The sequence below is a fragment of the Notamacropus eugenii genome, chromosome 7 (genome assembly GCF_028372415.1).
Source record: "Notamacropus eugenii isolate mMacEug1 chromosome 7, mMacEug1.pri_v2, whole genome shotgun sequence".
Lineage (NCBI taxonomy): Eukaryota > Metazoa > Chordata > Mammalia > Diprotodontia > Macropodidae > Notamacropus > Notamacropus eugenii.
The window spans coordinates 6,333,388-6,349,052 of NC_092878.1; the positions used below are offsets into that span (position 1 = coordinate 6,333,388).

The following is a 15,665-nucleotide window of genomic DNA, read 5'->3' on the forward strand; positions in this document are numbered from 1 at the left end:
CTAAGCATGGCAAGAAGTCCTCACTTTCCCCAAGTTGTTTTCTTATTTTCTGGTGTCTGTCCCCTTAGTTGAGATGATCCACCTCATTTCTGACTGTGTCATTTCCCCATCCTTGAATTGGCTCTTTGGCTCTATGTGGGACATCTAAAACTTAGCATGTTCGAAACAAAACTCTGTATCTTACTCACAAATCCTCCCTCCCTCAAAACATCCTTATTAGTATGGAAATCCTCCCAGTCACCTAAGTTTGGAACCTCAGTGTCATCCTCCTCCCTTGCAGCCACCCCATAAAACCAGTCTGTTGCCAAATCTTGCTACTTTTCACCTTGACATCATCTCTCTTTATGCATCCCTATCTTATCACAACCCTAGTGTGGGCCCTCATCACCTTACATCTGGACTATTACAATAGACAACTGGTTAGTCTCCTTGACTCAAAACCTTTCCCCAACTCCAGCCCACCCTCCACTCATCTGCCAAAGTGATCTTCCTAAAATGTCAGCCTTATCATGTCTCCTTCTTACTCAACAACGTCCAAGGTACCCCATCACCTCTCTGGTCAAATACAAGGTTCTCTGTTTGGTTTTTAAATGCCTTTACAACCTGGTTACTTTTTACTTATCCAATATTACTATACTTTACTCCCCTCTACATATTCTATAATCAAGTGGCATTGGTCTCCTTTCTGTTCCTGAGGAATGTGTGTATGTGGAAGGTGTGTGTGTTCATCCTTTGCTGCCGAAGAAGACCATGTCATCAGAGAAATAATGACCTGACTTGCACTTGACTTTGTTTTGAGTGAGGGAGGGCTGTGCAGGTCACCAGCCTCACTTCTCCTCCAGAGCCATCTGAATCCAGTGACCAGATATTCACCAGGATGACTGGAGATGACTCAGGATGAGGCAGTTGGGGTTAAGTGACTTGCCCAACATCACACAGCTAGTGAGTGTCAAGTGTCTGAAGTGAGATTTGAACTCAGGTTCTGACTTCTGCACTGGTGCTCTGTCCACTGCACCACCTGGCTGCCCCTCCTGAAGAAGGTAGGTGAGCAAGAAAAACCAACCTTTCTTCCCTCCTTCCTTTAAAAACTGGTGGAGACACTAGGCAGCTAGGTGGCTCTGTGGATAGAGCATCTGACCTGGAGTCACAAAGACCTGAGTTCAAAATCTGGCCTCAGATACTTCCTGGCTGTGTGACCCTGGGCAAATCACTTAATCCTGTTTGTCTGAGTTTCCTCATCTGTAAAATGAGCCAGAGAAGAAAATGGCAAATCTCTCCAGTATCTTTGCCATGAAAACCCCAAATGGGGTCATGAAGAGTCTGAAATGGGTGAATGACAAAGGAGATACTTTAGTAAGTTCTAGTGAAGAAGGAACTGCAGCCAGGGAACAGACAGTGGTGGTGATTACCATTCTCACTGAACCACACACACACTCACACATACCCCCACACACACCCACACATATACACACAGACACACACACACAGACACACACACACACATTCACACACGCACGCACGTACACACACACACACACACACACACACACACACACACACACCTCCAGAATAACCAAGTAAGAAAGAGGGAGTTCAATCAAGGCTGGACTATTCCCCATGAGGGTGCCCCACTCCTGGGCAATCTTTCCAATGGACAGGATTGGCCTCAGCTAGGGCAGATCACCTACATAACCCTGAGGTCATATTTTTCAATGTACGTACATTGTGTCTTGCCTCTGGGTGAAGCATAAGGCCCATGGGTGGACCACATGTAGACACCTGGCACAACAGAGATGTACCACCCAAGTTCCTGACTGCTTTCCCCGAAAGGTACAGCAGCCAGGCCCACCCACAAGAAGACTCAGGGAAATAGGAAGAGAAAACACAGACTACCACAGCCAAGACACCCCAGTCTTTTTAGAATCTTTCACCCCTAGACTCTTCTTGTGCCATGAACCTCACAAAATAGGGTTCAAGTCTCAGTGGTTCATTAGCACTTAAGACAGAACAAAGTGAATTTAAGTACCTGCTTTCTCTCCATGTGTATCTTTTAAACTGAGTATCCCATAGGCCTCTTAAATTTAACATGTCCATAATAGAACTCATTATCTTGTCACTACACACATCTTTTCCCCAACTTCCCTATTACACCTATAAGTACCATCGTCCTTCCAGTAATCCAACTTTATAGCTTCCATGATGTCCTCAAGTCCTTGTTCTCACTGATTCCAGTCATTTTCTTGCCATTTTCTCCACTGGTGCTTCCTCTGGGCTACCTGACCTGACCTCCAGTGACCATTCCTCAGAAAACTCTTTGGAACAAATTCCTGCTCCTGGACTCAGTGATCTATATTGGTGAGTCAGTCACACAAACTTGCATAGTTGGCCATAGCTGGTCAGCCTCAGACCTCTAGACTCTGCTTCCAGTTGTCCACCCTAGCTATCTTCTTGCCATCCATTCTGCTAATAGGCACATATCCCTCTACCTCTTGCTCTGAGGACTGTAATTAAATCAATATTACTGTTGCTTTTGGAAAGCATGTAAATTGGTTTATTCCCTTATGGCTCCCCAATGGCTCCATCTCTGATTTTCTGGCCAAAATGCCTTTCCCTAGCTATGACTTTCCTGTGTGTTGTCTCCCACTATTAAAGTGTAAGTTTTTTTTTTTTTTTTAAAAAAAAAAAAAGCTATTTTTAGTTTTTAACATTGATTTTCATAAGTTTTCAATTTTCTCCTCTTCTGTTGCCTGCCCCCTCCCCAAGATGGAGTGCAATCTGATATAGACTCTACATATACATTCATATTAAACATATTTTCACATTAGTCATATATAGACCAACTAGAATAAATGTGAGGAACCATGAGAAAGAAAAAATCAAAACAAAAAAGCCAACAGTGTGCTTCGATCTGTATTCAGACTCCGTACTTCTTTCTCTGGTTGTGGACAGCATTTTCCATCATGAGTCTTTGGGAGTTGTCTTAGACATTTGCATTGCTGAGAAGAGCTCACCCTACCACTCAGTCCTCACACACTGTGGCTGTTACCGTGTACAACATTCCCCTGGCTTTGCTCACCTCACTCAGCATCAGTTCATCTAAGTCTTCCCAGCTTTTTCTGAAGTCTGCCTGCTCATCCAAATGTAAATTTCTTGAGGACAGGGACTTGTTTCATTTTTGTATTTGTATCTTCAGCCCTTACCATAGTGTTTGGCCCAGTTGAGCACAATATTCATTCATTCATTCATTCTTTCTTTCTCTTTTCCTACATAACTTGCCATTTCTACCCCCAAAATATCTCTCATCTACCCCCTTCTCACTTTCTACCCAGTTGCCATCCTAACTTAAACCATTACCTGTCACAGACTATAAGACTTCTAAATAATTTTCCTGCCTCAACTTTTATCCCATTTCAATACACAACTACCAGAATTTTTTCTAAAGACCTAGCCTGGCTATATTACTCCCCTACTTAGTAAACATGAGTTTCTATTACCTCTAAGAATAAATATTAACTATTTTATTTGGCATTCAGGGTTCTTTACAACCTGGACCCCATTTATGTTTCCAGCCTCCTGCACATTACTCTCCTTCTCACATTCAGTGGACCTGCTGCACCTCATGTGGCACTCCAGTAGCTATCTCTATACCTTCACTCTGGGCATTTTCTATCCTCGGAAACACTACTTCCTCACTTCTGCCTCTAAGAACTCCTAGTTTCCTTCAAGACTCAGCTCAAATGCCACCTGACCTTCCTCAGCTCCTAACCTACCACATCACCTTGCATCAACTTCGTATGTGACTGTATAGGGATCTATTGCTTCCTTCAATAGACTGTAAGCTCCTTAGGGACAGGAACGGTCTAGTTTTGTCGTTGTATCCCTAGTGCTTAGCAGTGTCTGGCAAAGTGGGCACTTAAATGCTTGTTCACTGACAGACTGAATGTGGTCCTTGAAGCTCGTCCTCAGTAAGTCTCAGAGTCACACACCAAGAAACAAGGACCATCAGCTTAAAGCTGGATAAGACTTTAGAGGTCGTCTAACCCCACCTCCTCCTTTTATCTGATATAGAAATCAAGGCCTATGGTTCAAGGATGCACAGGTTAAGTGTCAGCCTTGAATCCAAGGCCAGAAATCTTTCCTTTAGAGCATATAGTTAGTCTTAGAGGTTAAGTGCAATCAATGTAGCAAATCTCTGAATTCTTTCAGAGGTAACTTTTGGGAAATCATGCCCTAGTAGATAGAATGGTGCTTAATGTGGATCCCCAATGCTAAAGGGGTGGACATGAAGAACCTTCCTGCCCTTTGGGGCAGATACCGATGAAGAGCTCTAAAATTCCTTTTTTTTTTTTTTTTTTGTGAGAAGGAAAAGCAATGTTCTTGGAACAGGGAGAGGCCTGGGCGTTATGGCTCTCAGTACCATGCTATGTGTAGAGTCAAAGATAGTCTCCTCCAATATCTATTCAATCTACACTTTTAATTGCAAACTCAATCACTCCCACCTCTTTGTAAATGACTTCCAAATCTTTATTTTCATCACAACCTCTCATCTGCCTAGAAGGTACCTCTGCATAATAGAATATGCGCCGGAATCCAACTGGTCAGTTATAATTTTGAAATGAAATTTTTAAAAATGTGTATGAGAACAGCAAAGCATGAGTCTTTTAAAATGTCTAAATAGCATATCCATGACCTATGATTCCCGGTAATGCTTGTGTGATACATCTGGCTTAATTTAAGCCTCTGAACAAGGTGACACGGTGAGAAGGTATCTCAGATAAATTAGTAGGTCATGGTAGCATTTTTTTAGCATGATAGTAAATATTCCCAGTTAAGGAAATTTTTGATTAAGCCTTTTAATATATAATGAGTTAAACTGTGACAAGTTCTTTTTGTTTTAAGGTGCCCTATGGACCTGATCCATTAGATAATATATAATATTCATTGATAACAACTGAGAAGAGTATATGATGAACAGAGAGCTGGCCTTGGAGACAAGAAGGCTTCGGTTCACATCTATTCTCTGACAAGTGTGATCCTAGGAAAGTCACTTAATCCCACAGTCCTCTGAGCAGCTCCTTAAGATAACCTTGCAGAGAAGGTGCTGGCCAACCATTGGTAGAGGGAGTTTCTTCACTCTATACCAATGATCACAGATCCAGTCCCTACCCACTATAATAACAAGCAGGATGGAATCGAGTTGAATATTTTATTTTGACTTTACATGCGGTGTTAAAAACCCAAAGTACATAGTATTTACACATCCACAATACAAGTTTACAAGATATCTATACATGTTAAAGTACTCTATAAAACAGTATAGAGTAACTTCAATTTAGGGTTACTTTTTTATGCCGTACCATTAAAAAAGATACAATCTGTGTTTACCTTTGCACAAATGGATAAAGCATTTAAAAAAAAATTAAATTAACACAATTGAGACTAGATTGAATGTTAGAAATTTCAACATAAATACCGATAGAACTCACATTACACTCTACAAGGCAGCACAATGTTACAGAAAGTTATCAGGGCTCACGCACAAGTATTGTTTCAGTTTTACACAAGTCAGGATTAATACTGGTAAAGTGAATTCAAACAAACATTTGTCGTGGGTGAACTGAATCGTGTTTGTTGGCGGTGATTGGTTGATTTAATTTTTTATTAATCTACAATAAGTTAGTTGCACTATTGAAGTGTTTTAAGAACAAAGAAGACAGCTTTGGGGTTGCCAGAGTTCTCAGGAAATAACGCTCTTTATCAAGCAATATTTGTTAAGGAAAAGAATAATTGCATTTATTCTATATCGTGTGTAAAAAACAAAAACCAGGAAACATAAACCTTGGCAGTTCAGCCAATTTTCCTCCCCCACCCCCCACAATGTAATAGAAATCCAGCTTTATCTCAAGATAACGTTGACTTTTTTTTCTTTGTCCTAATAATCCACGAGTGCTCTCTGCCTTGGTTCTTTCCATGTTAGTTTCAATAAGCAACGTGTTAACTAAAACAGTCATCAGTGAGACACATCCTCAACTGCACGTGGTTTCAGTAAAACCGCATAAATGATCTTTTACAAGATCTCGGCAGGTGTCACATTACCCTGGAAACCTCATTTAATTTCACATTCTAAGTGTTTCATCTGGAGGAAAACAGGAGTGGAATGTTCATCATGGCAAAGGATAGGCCGCAGCCATACGGTTGAACTGGTTTCTCTGTGTTTGTGTGTTAAGTTTTAACCATTAATTGTTCTGGATCATTTCATGGTTTAAAAAAAAAATCTTTTCAGGTGCTGGTTGAGAAACACAACTGGCACTCAGAAAATGATGTGCGATGAATGAGAACACCGGACAGATTCTAGTACTTTTACCATTCTCATGAATAAGGCACAAAATGCACAGATTCAGGTAAACCCACACATAATATTTACAAAAAATTGTCATAACCTGCATGACTTTGGAGAAAAATCTTCACATAACACAACATAAAGAAAATGATTGCACTACTTGTTAAGTTTTTCAGACTGCTTTTGTCAGGCCAATTGTTTTTGACTCACATACACTTAAAAAAAAGGGAAGAGACGGTGGGCATGAACGGGGGTACAGGGGGACAGGATAGGGAAGAAGAATTTTTCTACTGGGTGATATTGAACAGAGCCAAAGCATAACCTTGCATTGGTACGTCCAAGGTTTCTAGAATGACTGGGGTTTGGATTCACAGTGGACAGGTAGCTCAAGCTACCCAATACTGGTGGAAAAACCATGGACTCATCTTTAATACCTCTATCCCTCAAAACTGGCAAGATCATATTTGAAGTGCATAATAGCAGCACAAAGTTCCTTAAGATTTTGACATTCTGGCACTGGGTCCCACATCCCTCCAGCTAAATCACCTGAATCAGCTCGAAGCTCAACCCAGTGGACTGCCGTACAAAGACACTGGGGTCTCTTGTTCAGTCGTGCTCCGTGTAAACAATTCCACAGCATAAAAAAGATGCAATGGGTACCTAAGGAGATCCTAGTGTATACACAACACACACACACACACACACTCACACATACAAGCGCACACACGTGCATAAGCACGTACACAATCACAACAGTTTGTTGGTGGCACAGACAAAATGCCACACATGAAAAAAAAATGCTACAGTTGGGCCAGAGACTGAATTTTCAGCAAATTGCTTGGTAATCTAGAAGTTCGTTTCCTGGAGACATTACCATCCTTTTTTTGACATTTGTGCAAGAGGCAAGGTGAATGCATACATATTAAACGTTCACATTAATGGGAAGACCACGCGTCACGGCAGTCTACAATGAACCCATTTCAAGTATTTGCTTACAGATTCTTCTGAGTACTGTATTCTCTATTTATAACGGTAAAGTAGCCCCATTGCTACACCTCCTTAACTCCAAACAAAAGAAATGAAATGACCAGCACCTTCCTTTGTTTTTTGTTTGCTTGAAGCAAGTACTTTGAAGCCTTGCAGTAGCTACATGTGGCAAGGTCTGATGCTGCCAAAGTCAAGCAGTTTCTTTGGCCACTTGGGTTCTCTTTAAATACAAGTGAGTCTCTTGTCTTAAGGTACCCACCTCCCAACATCATCCCTACAACCAGTACAGGCTAAAACACCCAGGAATAGAACACATGAGTCTTAGTAGGTGTATTTGTTCAGTGGTCTGACTGAGGAAGTCTGAGGAACGAACGAGGGTTTTGGTGGCACGTCAGGTTTTAAGGATGGTGTCCTCTTTATTCCCGTCCGAGGGAGGGTGCCATTACTGGTATAACTGCTCTGTCTAGAGAGAGAAGGCTGCAGATGAACACTGACTGGTGTTCCCTGCATGTAGTCCATCTTCGCACCTCCAGTGGCAGGCATATATCCTCCACGACTAATACTAGGCTGTCTCGATAACAAAACACCATTTGGTGAGTTTAAGTTTTTAGGCATAGCTGATATGGAGTGCCTCTGGGAGGAATTTTTGTGATAGCCCCTTTGTCTTTCCAGAGAGGTCATTGGGACCCCAGGAGTGGTGGGCACATCCACCCGCTTTGTTGGGCTATTTCTTGGGAGAGTAGAAGGAGGCGAGTACAATGATGCCTCCCGATTTGGAACCTTGGGGGGAACCTCAGACATATTTCCCATTGGATCCAGCATTAAGGTCTGATGAGGCATTTGGATATCTCCCATGATGGCTTTGGGGTTACTACTTGGGTCACTAAGATGTTTCAAGAGATCGTTGAGAGTGTTTCTGGAATCAACAGAGCGCCGGTGATCTCTTTTGCTTGATTTGGTTAGTGGGTGATCAATATTTTGAAGCTTTTTCTCAGCTTTATGAGCATTAGAATTGGAGAAAGATGTGTTATAGTCGTGGGTAGCATTTGGAAGTACAATAGCACTGGGGATATGCCCATGACTCAGTGGAGAGTGGGGAGGTGGGCTAGAAGGGAAAAACTGAGGTGTGTCTTTTCTTGAAGCACCATGTGCCTTCTCCGACTGGCTTTTCATGGACTGTAGGGTCTTCTGTTGGAGGACAGGGGTGGACTCAGGGGTAGGAAGTGCAGCTAGCTCTGGAGGCTGGCCTCGATGGTCCATCATCATGGATTTTGTATCTCCATTGGGTGGCAGCTCTTTACGACTAGTCAGGAGGTTGGTGTACAGTTTGGGTGAATCCACGTTCTGCTGATACTCTTTGACGGGGCTATCGAATAAACCATTCAGTTTGGCAAAGCTCCCGCTGGAGTCTGTACAGGACTGAGCAGATTCGGCATCTTTGTGGATCTTTCTGGATTTCCGAACAAACAGGTCACGGTAACAGTAAACCGCCACACCAGCGATGAAGGCGCCCAGAACGAAAGCCGCAAAGACACAAGTGATGAGAACGTTCATGTGTACCATCTGGTTGGAATCTCCAGATTGTACTTCCCACCTTACACCTGGAATAGATATACAGGAAAGAAGTCAAGGGCCTGGCAATTCTTCCAGCAAGTAGCTTTGGAAAAGGGTTATCATCACGTTACAAGCAAAACTACTTTTGCAGAGTTAAGAAGCTTGGTTTGGAGTGACAGCTCCCACAACTTTCCATCTTTACTATGGGATTCCCAGATTACCATAGCTGTAAGGACCGTTATCAGAATTACACATCCCGGCCTATCCTTAGTTACAAGGCCCCTATCTGCCTACCATTCTCCAACACCTCGTATTCATCACATAAGGAATTTACGTAATCTTAGTAACTTTAAGGATTTCTGCCAGAAAACTGGGGTTAGGTGTCTATTGTCTAACTAGGCAATTAGTGAATCTCAAAGGGATTTGTCTCACATCTGTCTTCCTAACCCACAAATCCATCCCAAAGGGCAGCGCTGGTATGAAAAACCATGTACCAAGTAACCTAAATGTACACACCATGCTAATAAAATCATGGTAATTTGTTAGGATTTTTTTTAGTATAGTCACACACATTTTGTTCACACAGTAGTAGAATTCATTGGACAGCTGTGAGTCACTAGTTTCCCCGAGTGCGTTTGCTCCAGCTAACTCTCTTTTTTCTCCCTTCCTGCCTGAGGAGTACTCTCAAATGATACGCTCCTTCAAAAATCCACAGAGTCTAGTGAAAGGCACTACGTACTAGCAAAACAACAAAGTACAAGAATCTTCAAGAGAGACAGTGAATTTAGACCTAGAAGAAGAAGAGGGGATTAGTTGGTAACTGCTGGAATTTTTAATGCAGCCACAGACATCCCACAGTCAAAACAACGTTAGTCTAAGGAGGAACCTAGCTCTGTTACATGCAATAGATACAACTATCCCAGAGTGAGATTTTAGGATTCGCTTGCTTTTGGTTAGTAGCCAAGGCCTTTGGATATTAGCTTAGGGGTCATGTCCATGGTTATTATAGATTTCAGTGGCATTGTGTAAAAGACTCAAAGAGAAGGTAAGATGAAGAGATCATTAAAACGAGAAACTAGAAAAAGAGAAAAAGAAACTAGAAAAAAAAAAGAAACTGATGAATGGCAGATTAGAAGGAAAACATAAAATCCCAAATCAACAAATAGAAATCATAAATGGCAATGCACTGACAGAAAATAAAAACCGTTTGGAAACCTGATGTCATGTCAAGATAAACAGTACGGTATGGATATTTTTTCCAGTACAAAAGGATCCAGCAAGTATTTTTTTAATGATCTTTTGTAATAAAAATGACATGCATGGAAAAATGGTTGCTGTTTTTGTTGCTTATGACAGCCACACTGATGAATGCTTGAGAGGAATAAATACATGTGTGTGTGTACATACACACACATAGATATTTATCTAAGTAAATGTATACTCATTTATATATTTAATATTTCACTTATATTTAATTTATATAATTTAATACATGTTTTTATATAACATTATTCTATTATATATAATTTAGACCTATTATATATAATATATAACATATATTATATTACATTATATGTAACATTATAAAGCATTAACTAGTATGGCTATCATAAGCAAGAAAAAAGTGTGTACGTGTGTTTATAAGTGTGTATACACACATACGCATGTTTATTTTTATGAAATATTAACCAGTAGGGATATCACAAGCAAGGAAAAAAATTTATGTGTGTACATATGCATGTGTGAGTGTATGTGTGTGTGTGCGCGTGTGTACCAAAATCAATGTCACCAGAGGCTAGGCTGCTGGACCCAGTCTCGTAACTGCCTTTAATTTAGTGGGCACCAAGGAGCAAGCATTGTTTTCAGATGCTGCTTGAAGGGCCTTCCACTTTCTTGCCTGATCTCTCTCAGACCGTTAGCTCCTTTAAGGACAAATCCAATGTACCAGGATCATGTGCATGGCTGTTTTTACCAGCTCTGTCTTTATGAATTGTCCACTTCTTTGATCTGTTAAAGGACACATTCAGACTTAACTTAAGGAGACCCAAGGGCCCAAGAGGGAGAAGCAACGATACATAAAATTTTCCCAATGTCACCTCTCAAGGACCATTAAGAAAAAGAACTAAGGCACCCTCAGGATCCAGTGTCCCTGCACTGAGAGCCCTCCAACGTCAGGTTTCCATTCAGTTTGCGATGTATTCCCTGGTAAGGCCTTACCCTTTGGGATACCTGATAAAGGATCAGTAAAATCTGAAGTGTTTGGTTCATCTTGAACTACAAATTTCCGGGAGCTCGTCAGTTTAGGTTTCCAGGAATCAATCACTTTAGGTGTTATTTCTGGGATACTTGCCATTGTGGTAACAGAAGATGAGAATACCTCCATGTCTGTGGTGGCAAACAAATTTTTATTAATGTGTGTGGGTAGGGGAAAGAAGAATATTTCTCCCCCTCACTAGTCTGTGGCGTTTCTTAGCAAATTTTAAGTGATAGTCAAAGAAAGCTTCTTCTAGCTCTTCACACAAACACATCAGAGGAAACTAAGTCGAATCCCTTCCTTTCAAGGGGAGAATGAAAATAAAAAAGCAAGCATGAAACAACATTGAACAGGTTTCAAAAATAAACAAACACAGGAAGTCCCCATTGAATACCCCATGGCCATTCATGTTACCCAGGAGAGGGGGAAAAAGTCATAGCCCTATTTAATTTCTGTTTCCTTCCCTTGAGAGAGTTATTTAACTTCATCCTGTTTTTTTCTTCTTTTTAAAAGCATATTCACTGAAGGTTTTAAAATGCATATTATGTGTTCCAAGTATTGGCTTATAAAACCCTTATATGCATTTTTTTAAAGCTCAGAAATCTTAACCAATAGTATAATCTGCATAGAAAATAGGTGGTTAGGTACATTGGACAAACAGATTTTTGACCCAGGAAATGAATGAAGGGCACCCATAAGTTTTGGTTAGGCTTTCCTGAGGTGTGAGGAATTCTCCATTTGTAGCTCATTCACCCCTCCCTCCAGAGTGATCATGGCCCACAGTAGAACCTTGAAGCAACGGCTAGATGCCCTTTGCTCAAGGTTCCTCCCAGGTCCCTGCAGAAATGTCTTCAGAAGAGTTAAGAGCTTCATGCAGAAAGAAATGGAATCCACAAGCAAAACAAGGCCCATTCCCCTGTAAAACATGCCTTCCTGGATCAGGCCTGCCACCCTTTCCTCTGAGAATGAAGATGCCAGGGAGTTTTAGAAGTGCCAGTAGAAACAAAAACCAGAACAAAACACTTCAATGTTTTAGCATGCCTAGAACAGAAAGCAGCTAAGTGGATTTTCTGGAAGTTTAGAAAACAAAATAAAACAAAAGATCCAACTTCTTTTAGGTGAAGACCTCAAGGATCCCATTTCAGACAGGTGTAAATGGTCCTAGGTCAATCCATCGTGACAGATACAAAAGCAGGTGTGAGAACAGCTCACTGATATCACCATATATCAGGGCCTGGTTCCTTAATCCATTAGCTAAATCCCTCATCAGGCCACAAGGCCTGATGATATCCATGATCACAAAACACTCTGTAACATTTCTAAAACTTGTAAATACACATTTGAGCAAATGTGTATTTGTTTTGTAAGTCCTGAGAAAGGTGGAGAGAGAGAAAGAGAGAAAGGCAATGAAATTCTACCATCCATTGGGCATAGATGGCTAAGGGAAACATTCGCAATGCAGGAGAAGGGGGGAAAAAGCTAGGTTGACTTGCGTGCAGCTGAGATGCAGTCTATGTTAATTAGACTTCTTTAAAAAAAATATTTTTTTAAAGGATGTGTCTCGGTCAATGATAAACTGTTAACATGCGGCTACACGGGGGTGAGGTGTCCAGAAAGACAAAAAAGTCTCTCGCTACCATCAGTGGAATTATGAATCCAAGCACAAAAATGAAGGACTGCCAAACTGCGCAAAAGGAGGGGGGAGAGGGGCTGAAAATGCTGAACTGAAGGAAAGAAAAAGTCATTAATTCAAAAAATTAAAAAAAACTAACCAGATGTTGGACCGCCAAATATTTTGTAATCTGGTGTAGTTGAAGTAGGCAAAATTTCTAAAAGAATTAAAGGAACAAGTAATCAGTTCAAAGTAACCAAAAGAAAGCAAAAATTTATAAATTCTAAGTAACTGAAAAATCAAATGAAAAGACTGCAAATTCAAAAAACAGAAACCAAAAAACCAAAAAAACCTATTCCAATACCTTTCTGTAGATTTCCTAAGCAGTTGTAAGAGGTGAAGACAAAAAAACAAAGGAAAACTTCCCTGCTGAATCCCCAAGACCAAATAACTCAGCTTTTGCGAAGTTTTAAGTTAAATGCTAGGTGGTAAGGTGAACAGCGTCCTTAATAAGAGGTTGATAATCGAGTAACGTCCACATGCGAATGTGGCGGCAAGAGGCCTGAGGGATCTCATCTTACCATGGCAGTCCCCAAGTTGTGCTGTGTTGCCATATTCTGTGTCTTGCTCATATCCTCCAGCACTGTGGTTATGGGAAGCAAAGAAGTCCTCAGTTAACAACCTTCATAGGAATACATGTGACCATCAAAGCAGAACCAAGACAATAAAACTGGTTAGCAAACACAGGACAAAGGGAACGTTTCAGAAAAATAATAAGTAAACAACATTCCACTCAAATATCCCCTTGCTACGATGAGTGCCTATGATGAATAGCGTGTTAATGAGGCTGATAAGGATAATGGAACAGTATTCAATTTTTCCTATACACCCACATCCCTTTTCTGGCATTGGCCTTCTTTCCCTCTTCATCATGTCTATGTCCAATAACAGTGGAAGAGACAAGTTCTTAGAACTTTACTAGAAGTCAGGGCCTAGGCCCGACACACCATTCAAAGGCACAACCGAAACGCTGCCTAATGTGAAGGTGGCCACTTACAGCATCCCGGGCTTCACTCGACCACAAGCTCCCTGGCTTAGCCAGCCACAGTATGGGTCACGAGACGCAATGCAAGATCTGTACAAAAAAATGAGACCAGAAGGTAAGATGGGTTCCCATCACCCAAAGGTCTCCACATGGGCAGCTTTCAGGTTAAGTAGAAAAAAGAAGATCAGCTTACTTTTTACATGACCCGTAACGCTCACAGCGACTGAGGGGAATTCTAATAACGCAGCTGGAGAAGGCTACATACAAGGCATGATGATCCTGATCCAGCTGCAGGGAGATAACCTTTCTGTCCTCTTCACTCTCAGCATTACACCTGTTTGGTAGGAAACATTTGGAAGTTTCAAGTCAGATGCCATGTGAGCTGGAGAAGCAGACAGACACTTGGGTTTCAGCTATCTGCTGGAACTGGGAAGGTCTTCAGGAATAAATACTGTCTGTAGAAATTGAGGCAGATGTCCGTCTTCTCTTAAAAATAATAATTCATGTAGTCTATCGCTTACCTCTCCCAGAATGGTCAAGCCCAAGCAAGTCAAGTTTAAGGTTAGATAAAGAGAACTATTAGGAGAACCTTACGAATTTTGTTTGATCCAAAGTAGCTACCGAATCATAATTTCTACTGCCGAAAGGGAGAACACAATGCTATCCAACAAACTTCCTGTGTATTCAAGAATATGAAAAAGTGTCAGGTTTAGGAGCCAGAGCCTCTGGGTTTGAACCACAGCTTCGTCATTGGACCATCTTAAACAATTTGTTTCATGTCTCTGGACCTCTTTTTCCTTACGACCCACCGTAGCATGATATGAAAAGCTTTATAATTATTATCTCATGTAATCCTCACAACAACCCCAGGAGGCAGGTGCTATTATTATACCCATTTTACAGGAAATAGAGGTAAATAGAGATGCAGTGACTTGTCCAGAGCCACAAACAAGTAAACGTCTGAGGCCAGATCTGAACTCACAAAGACGAGTCTTCCTGACTCCAGGTTCAGAACTCTGTCCACTGCACCACCCAGCGGCTCAACATCTCTAAAATGATGACACTATGCTAGATGACATCTGAAGTCCCCATGAACTCCCCTCTGGATTTTTTCCTGAAGTTCAGTAAAGGGAAGTTGGACTCACCTTCATTGGAAAAACCAATAAAGATGCCACAGAACAGATTAAGCTGGACATACACCAGAGAGGAAAGAAGGGATCATTTGCCTTGTCAACTTGGTTAGAGTATCAGATGTTTCTTCTCAGGTTTGTTTTTTTTTCTCATGGGTTTCAAAGGTAGGGGTGTGTGTGTGTGTGTGTGTGTGTGTGTGTGTGTGTGTGTGTGTGTGTGTGTGTGTGTGTGTGTGTGTGGTGTGTGTGTATGTGTGTGTGTGCTCAAAAGATTGATCAAATATAAAGTTAGCTAAAGGGTTCTTAAAGATCATCGGTTTTCCAATCTAGGTGATGTACGATAGAGAAGAAGGATGACTTTTACAGGAAACAGGGAAAAGAGTTTATACTTCAATGCACAAATTATCTCCATCTTGGAAGGGAAGCAATGCAATAGACCAGAAAGATAAAAGGTTCTGAAGTTACGGGATCTGGGTTTGAATCCCCAGATTGTTCTAGTAAAAGCATCTTTTGCCATGCTTTTATCCAACTTTTTTTTTTTGGTTCTAGTAGTCCAAAGGATTTTATTTCATAGGAGGTTAAAGAAAATACAGAAAAAGATGTGTAAAATTTTTTTTTTTCACTTGAAACTGTTGGCTAGCATGTGGGATCCTAAAATAGCTCAGCAATGTAACAGGGTTGGTGTTAATAACTTCTCCCTTTCCCAGGGTGAAAGCAAGAGTGGATCCATTTTTAGTCTGTTC

At 41.1% G+C, this 15,665-nt stretch overlaps 1 protein-coding gene across 12 annotated transcripts in view; it reads right to left on the minus strand.

Annotated features, from left to right (window-relative positions):
• Window positions 1-5,192: 5,192 nt before the first annotated feature.
• SEMA6D (semaphorin 6D) overlaps window positions 5,193-15,665 on the minus strand; it is a 64,440-nt gene continuing 53,967 nt past the window's right edge. For 2 of the 12 annotated variants that reach the window (XM_072623853.1, XM_072623854.1), the window contains 6 exons: window positions 13,986-14,126; window positions 13,805-13,882; window positions 13,329-13,429; window positions 12,908-12,964; window positions 11,099-11,266; window positions 5,193-8,928 (listed from right to left, as the gene is read on the minus strand). In XM_072623853.1, the coding sequence (XP_072479954.1) occupies window positions 7,649-8,928; window positions 11,099-11,266; window positions 12,908-12,964; window positions 13,329-13,429; window positions 13,805-13,882; window positions 13,986-14,126 (1,825 nt within the window). In that variant the 3' untranslated portion in view covers window positions 5,193-7,648. The remainder of the gene's footprint in view (window positions 8,929-11,098; window positions 11,267-12,907; window positions 12,965-13,328; window positions 13,430-13,804; window positions 13,883-13,985; window positions 14,127-15,665) is intronic. The other 10 variants (XM_072623856.1, XM_072623855.1, XM_072623857.1 and 7 more) reach the window with 10 other exon arrangements.